This window comes from Adiantum capillus-veneris, chromosome 4 (genome assembly GCF_014529385.1).
Source record: "Adiantum capillus-veneris isolate H3 chromosome 4, ASM1452938v2, whole genome shotgun sequence".
Taxonomy (NCBI): domain Eukaryota; kingdom Viridiplantae; phylum Streptophyta; class Polypodiopsida; order Polypodiales; family Pteridaceae; genus Adiantum; species Adiantum capillus-veneris.
Genome location: NC_140934.1, coordinates 145,633,933 through 145,641,348, shown reverse-complemented (window position 1 = coordinate 145,641,348; position 7,416 = coordinate 145,633,933). Strand labels below are relative to the sequence as shown.

Genomic DNA, 7,416 nt, shown 5'->3' with positions numbered 1-7,416 from the left:
CTCTAGACCTACTATGACCGACCCTACACCTAGGACTAGTGTGGTCCCTAAATTGACCAAGCCCACACCTCAGTCGAGTGTGCCCCCTACGCCTAGGACTAGTGTGCCCCATACACAGATGGGCAGTTCATGCTCGAGACGAGGTAGGCGTCGTTCTGGAGGCGGTGGTTGCTGTGGTAGCAATTTTACCGATGCATCCACACCACCAAGAGAGCGTCCCCCACTCTCTTTAGTAGATAGTTCATCAATTCACACACCACGTACACCTTGGGGATCATACGAGCATGGATCTTAGCAAGGTGTACAAGAGAAGGGATGGGGCTGTTGTGGCGGATAGGGTTGCAAAGGCCATGCGATAGAGGACTCAACAGTTTTGTAGAGTTCATTTTGGTCAGTTTGTGATGGAGATTTGGGATAATCTTGACGATGAAAGAAAGATTTACCTCGTCGAAGCCATTCATAGAGAGTAAAGGCCGGGGGAGGGGTACGATCAAGCCTTGAATGGCTGGATTTTGGGTGTGGCGAAGGCCACAATTTCACACCGTCGGTCAGAGGTAAGAGAAGGTACAATGCCGGTAGTCCAAAGCCGGCATGGTTGGACGTAGAGGAGTGGGCGGGGATTGCACAAGAGACACAAGACAATCCAGACAGATTTCAGCAGTAGAGAGATACAGCCATAGCACGTTTGAAGTATGCAGGAGCATCACATCTTGGGAGTGGAGGCTACAACACACTTCAACACGAGTTTGTAAGTATTATACGTATGCTTTGCATTATTGAAAATATATATGAAGTTTGAAGATTTATCTCAGGCTTTTAAAAGAAAGCTTGTCTCGCCAGTATCTGCACCGATTTTTATGTGACGTGTTGTAGTGCAAGTTGTTGATATCTTCACAAAGGTCCTTGGAGCGGAGAAGCTACAACAATTTTGAGCAATGCTTGGAATATAAGAGATGGAATTGAGCTTGAGGGGGAGTGTTGAGATGTCAAGTTCAACATGTACAATTCTTGGATGACTACCACCTATCTTCGCCAATGATACTACAATTATACTACACCGAGCTGGTCTACCTACCAAAGTGATGGCACACATATCTACTCACTTCACTCACTAGCAATTTACATTAGCCTCGTTGTAATAGTTCCCCTTTTATGTTTTATTTTCCCTTATGTTTTGTGGACCTCTTGTTTTGATTTAGTGTTGAAGAAGAAGTACAGTCTTTTGCCTTCATCTTTGTGTGTGTGAGTGTGCTTGCAAGTGCTCAAGCTCTCTACGACTCTTGGATGAGTACCACCGATAGTCATAATCATTAGCGTGCTTTGGTGGGTGACGCATAACTTGCTAGTTGTAATACACAAAGTTGGTCTACCTACTGGAGTGATGGCACACTTATCTGAGTCACCTCATTTACTAGTGGTTTACATTAGACCATTGTACTAGTTCCCCTTGTATGTTGTATTTTCTCTTATTTTTTGTACACCTCTTATCTTGAGATAGTGAAGAAGAAGAAGTACAGTCTTTTGCCTTTATCTTTGTGTGTGTGTGTGTGTGTGCTTGCAAGTGCTCAAGGTCTCTCCTTCTCTATATCTTGACATGTTTTCCTACTTGATAAGATGCCTAATTTTCTTTTGTGATGTACATATTGCAAGCATTTCATGGTGGCACACTCATCTCACCTATAAAGATTGATGCAGACAAAAACTGTTGAAAATAACAGCTAACAGGCGCCATCTTGCAAAATTACATGGAAAGTGACCCAAAATGGAATATTGATTAAAACTTATGCATATCTATGATTTTGTGCTTATGCGAGTGATCTCAAAAATCTAGGGATTTTTTGACTCTGTTTAGGATTTTTCAAAAAAAAAAAGGTCTTTTTGGGTCAAAAATGAGCTGAAAATGGCCAAGTTCTGGTCCAAAGTGGAAAGATGGCCCAAAAATTGACACCTCATCTCATATTTCCATGGGAAAGAGAGAGAGAGAGGGTTTCTTTTAAGTGAAAAAACTTTCAATGACCCACTAATGTGAAATTCTCTTCATGGTTGCTCAATCTATGTGTAGCGCAGTCCCAACTCTTTGCAATCTTGTATCTGAGCTTGTGAGGGACTGAATTAGGGTTTCCCTTAAGCAAAAGTGTGTGTGCAATTCAATTTAGAAGCTCTCAAATCTCTTCAAATCCAAAAAATGCTATTCGTGAAGGTGGAAGCTCGTGTATTCCTTTCAATTATTTGAAGTTACGACTATCTAATTGGGGGTGAGGCTGCATGATTCCATGAAAGAGGTTTTGGTTTTGAATGGGATTTGTGCTTGTATGAGAGTTGAGGATTCATGGCTGAAAGTTTATTGTTTTAATTTCCCTTTCTAAGTAAAATTGGATGTGAATTGGCGATCCTTTCATCACGAACTCACTTCCAAAAACATGTTGAGATGTAGAGAGAAAGAGAGAGGCAAGAGACACACCATATACGCTCCCAAAGACTGATTCATATTGAGGACAAGATACAAATATATAGGTGAGACCAAGTTGAGTAGAGTGAGCCATATATAGCTCCAACACCCCCACTCAAACAAAGGTCTCTAGCTTTGGATGGAAAAACCCTTGGGGAGTTCATGGGAAAAACCTAAGCCCCTATACAATGTGAAAATATGCATCTATGTACAAATATTCAAGTGACTCAGAGATCACAATGTGAAAATGTGGAGTGTGCATAGAGCATGGTACCTAGCTAAAAGATTACAATGCATATGTACAAAGCTATTAAAATAGCAAAGAAGCTAATCTAGAAAGAGTGAGGCCGAAGCAACTCCAAGATCCGAGCGCAAGAGGATGGAACGTGACTCGTTGAGGCCTTTGGTCAAAATGTCTACAATCATCTGGTCACTTGGACAGTGTTCAACCATAATGGTTCCTTTGCGTACTTCATACCTAACATAATGATAATGGACAGCAATGTGCTTTGACTTATTATGTTGAACATAGTCTTTTGCAAGACTAATAGCACTTTGGTTGTCACACCGGAAGGGTGTGCTAGAAAGAGGAGAGTGACCAATATCAACCAGCATTTGTCGAAGCCAAATCAACTCACGAGCTGCAAGTGATGCCGCAACATATTCTGACTCAGTCGTAGAAACTGCAACACAACGTTGTTTCTTGCTGGTCCAAGAAACAAGACAACCATTTATAAAGAAGCAATTTCCACTAGTGGATCACATACATACCTTGTCTTGCGAGCTCTACGAAGAACACTTCTGACAATGGCGGTCAGCTTGTCACAAATCAACCTTATGCTAACTTGATTGGATGTCTTCAATTTGTTGGCATGAACACTCGTCCTGATATTCTGTTTGCTGCTAATTATCTTGGACAACATCTTGCATGTCCTTCTCTTAAGCATTGGTTTGCTACAAAGCGTGTATTGAAATACTTGAAAGGCACTACAGATTTTGGTTTAGTCTATCGACGACAACTCACATCGAATTCTATGCAATCTCTTTCTCTTTTGGGTTACACAGATGCAGATTGGGTAAGCTCTGACACCATGTTGAGATGTAGAGAGAAAGAGAGAGAGAGACGAGACAAGAGACACACCATATACGCTCCCAAAGACTGATTCATATTGAGGACAAGATACAAATATATAGGTGAGACCAAGTTGAGTAGAGTGAGCCATATATAGCTCCAACAAAACAAGCAAATTTAAAGCACAATAGGAGAGAGAGTTTGTGACTATTTTGTCACAAGCGCTCTTAGACTTTTAACCATCTTTAGGAAGAGGTTTGGTGATTTTTTACTTTTCACAAAGTTTTTGTGATTCTCAGCACGAGCCCTCACAACCATAGGTTTTGCACCTTCCCAACTAGGCTTGTGCACACAGCCCGCCGGCAATGCATGTTCTCTTCATGAACTGCCAAGACTTTCAACGTTTGCACTAGCTTGGCAAACCAACAAATGGAATAGGTATTTTGAGCCGATTTTCATGTAGGAGACATGCACTCCAGTACTACCTTTGTCCATGAATAATTCTTTTTAGTTAATCCCTCAAGATACCATGTGCCCTAAGTTTTAGGAGATTGCATATTTTTTTCTCATCGATGGAATAATAATCAATGTTAATTTTTTGGTAAATCAATGTGCCTTGGAAAGAAAGTGTGCGCTACCCCTTCCTCCTCCCTCCATGTCCTTTTACTTACTCTTCTTTCTTCAATAATGGACATTGAAAAACAATCTTATCTTGACATAGTGTTACGGCAAAGCCAGCATGTCTTTCAACATACTTAAGCTAAGAAGGGTTGGAGTGCAGCCATGGTTGTTTGAGATCTTTTGTGCATACTCCTCTCTCCTTCATAGTACCATACACATACACATACACATACACACATACATATGCATACATACAGTACTCACACACCCACACAAAGAGCTCATCCACAAGTCAATATAGCCATCGCCTCCATGCATACTATTGACCAAATGCCACAATATCTTGGTAGCATATATTTTCACTGCCCAACAGTGGGTGTAGAATTAGGTACTAATATATGCTCTACACACTTACACCACACATACACACACAATATGGGCTAGATCACATAGAGCTTACAAACTTGGGTTTTCCATCAGCAGCAACCCACCCTACCAATTAGTAGAAGACCCTATTGAATCATGATAACGGTGAAATAAAGTTGATGTTTTTTTATTTAAGAAAATTGCTCTCAAAAAAACTGAGGTTTTGGATGTAGCGTGTATCTAGAATTTTTGTACATGAAGACAAATCTGTCAATTCACACTGATGTTGACATGTAGAGAGAGAACGGCCAATCAAAGTTAACCAAGCAGGCGACCTAGACCCTACTACTAATCATTCATCTAAGGCTATTTGAGACTATTCAATTTCACAACAATTCACTATTGTAGCAATTCACAAGGATCCTCTGGAAAATATATGCTAGATTGGAAAAGACAATTTATTGATTGCATACTATTGAAGAATTAATAGAAATAAATTGCTCAGTTATCTTAAACAATCAAATTATATCATCATTATTAATCACCAATTCTAGCATTTTTGTCCCATAAGGTTGAGGTAGAACCTATCTTGTCTTGGCATCACCTATAAATTATGAATGTTGGAAGTCTGAAACTATTGGTTTGTAATGGGATTATTATGCACTAATCAATGGGACATAATTGCATAGAAAAGTTGTCCTTCGGACACTATCTTGTAAGCAAATGAGGCCTAAGCATATGGTGAAATTTGCTAATGGTCAGTAGGTGAAGGAGCCAAAAACGTGTGCCATGGGAAATGGCTCTAAAAGGGTGGCAGGGGTGGAAATGTGAGGTTATGAGGGGATAGGAGAGGTTAGAAATTATGTGTAATGTGAGGTTATGAGGTGATGGGAGAGGTTGGAAATTATGTGTAATGTGATGGGTGGAGAAGTGTGGTGATATAGGTATGGCATGGGGAGCCAATGTTTGAGGAGTTAATGGGAGGTTATGAGGTAATGCGAGAGGTTGAGAAGTGTGGTAGCCTATGGCATGCGGAGCCTTCTTTTTTTTTTTTAGTGCGTGGTGATAAAATGGCAGGTGTCCCTCAGCGCTACAAGGGTCACTTGGCCGCATTCAAACCAATGACCTGGGTCATGGACTAGGACGAATGCTCAACCAACCAAGCTATCTCCTTTGGGAAATACGTAGCCAATTTTATAAAATCATTTATGGGGGTGTGTTAGATAAGTTGGCTAGTAGGGCTTGGTGCCGTTGCGGGGAGGGTCATAGTTGCAACACTGCCGTTGTCTTCACGATGATGGGTGGAGAAGTGTAGCGGTTTTATATTAAGGTGAGGAGGTAAGGAGGTAATGTCAGAGGTTGAGAAGTGTAGGTAGCCTACGGCATGCGGAACCAATTCTATAAAATCATTCATGGGGGGATGTTAGCTAGTAGGGCTTGGTGCCGATGTAGTTGCCGGGAGGGTCATAGTTGCAAGTCATGAAGACACTGCCGTCGTCGCAGGTGGCCTTGGCACAGCCGAGGCGGGCAGTATTGGCCCAGATGATTTGAGTGTAGTGGCCGCAGTCGCCGCTGGAGCAGGAGTTGTCGCCGTAATTGTAGTTTTCCTTCTCGCGAACCCACGACGCCACGCACTCTGCCGGCCCATACCCCGCGCCGCTGCCCCAGAAGATGTTCTCGCCGTAGGACCCGCCCGAGTGCTCCAGGCCGCATCCAGCTGCCCGCCTCTGATTGGCCCAGCTCTCGGCAAATTGCGCCACCTCATCACTCCACACCAACGGAGGCAGCCCTACCTCAGCTCGCGCAGCGTTGTGTGGCTCTAGCCACTCCCCCTCTGACGAGGACGATGGCCTCGCAGGGCTGTATGCCGGCTTCTCTGGCTCGGGCTCCCCGTACATAGGCTTGGGCTTCTCTGGCTGATACTGCTCTTCAGGCTTCTTGTAGTATGGCTTCTTATAGTATGGCTTGGGCTCTTTCTCCTCCTCAGGCTCGGGCTTCTTGTAGTATGGCTTGGGGTCCTTCTCCTCCTCAGGCTCGGGCTTCTTGTAGTATGGATTCCTGTAGTAAGGCTTGTGCTCCTCATACACAACTTCAGGCTCGGTGTCGTCGTACACGGGCTCGGAATCAGGCTTGGTGTAGGCCGGCTTCTCATAAACTGGTAGCTTGTACTTGGGCTTGGGCTTGTAGACAGGCTTCTTAACAGGATAAGATGGCTTGTAAGGCTTCGTGTACACCGGCTTCTTAACAGGATAAGATGGCTTGTAAGGCTTCTTGTACACCAGCTTCTCCTTCTCGCCATCATACTTCTTGTAAGGCTTCTTGTAGACTGGCTTCTTCACATCCTTGACATAAGGCTTCTTGTAAACTGGCTTCTTGTAGACAGGCTTCTTAGGATCATCATCATGGCTGTAGTAACGAGTATCATCATCCTCATCATCATCATGGTCTTCTGGCTTGCCATAGTGATAGCCCAAATAGTGCTTCTTCTTGTAGAACTTCTTGCCACCATAGCTGCGCACCTTCTTGTGTTTGGGCTCTTCTTCCTCATCAGAGTAAGGTGAGTAGCTGGCCAGAGTGGACTGGGTGAGAGAGAGGGCAAGCAGGGTGGCGAACACTAGGAGGAGCCCCTTGCTGAGAGCCATTGTGTAATTAAATGGCTAGGAAGAGGGGGCTGTGGCCTGGAGGTGGCCATGAGCCCCGGCCTGGTTTTAAAGGGACAAGAACGTGCCTCGATAAGGTGCGCCTCTCCTTAGCATTTCCGGACATACGATAGCCATCCACTGTACTGATGTCAACTCATAGTTCCCTACACAAGCGGATATGCCAAAGAAAGAACACACATGACTGGGACTTACAAGATGCAATTCACTAGTGTCCTTTTCCTTAATAGTCAGCTCTTTTGTAGCAG

General features: G+C 43.5%; 1 protein-coding gene across 1 annotated transcript; it reads right to left on the bottom strand.

The window, feature by feature from the left end:
• Positions 1-5,002: 5,002 nt before the first annotated feature.
• LOC147460116 (uncharacterized) lies at positions 5,003-7,183 on the bottom strand. The gene has a single exon (XM_086511241.1). The coding sequence runs from the start codon at positions 7,148-7,150 to the stop codon at positions 5,936-5,938; it is 1,215 nt and encodes a 404-aa protein (XP_086367367.1). The 5' UTR covers positions 7,151-7,183; the 3' UTR covers positions 5,003-5,935.
• Positions 7,184-7,416: the final 233 nt, after the last annotated feature.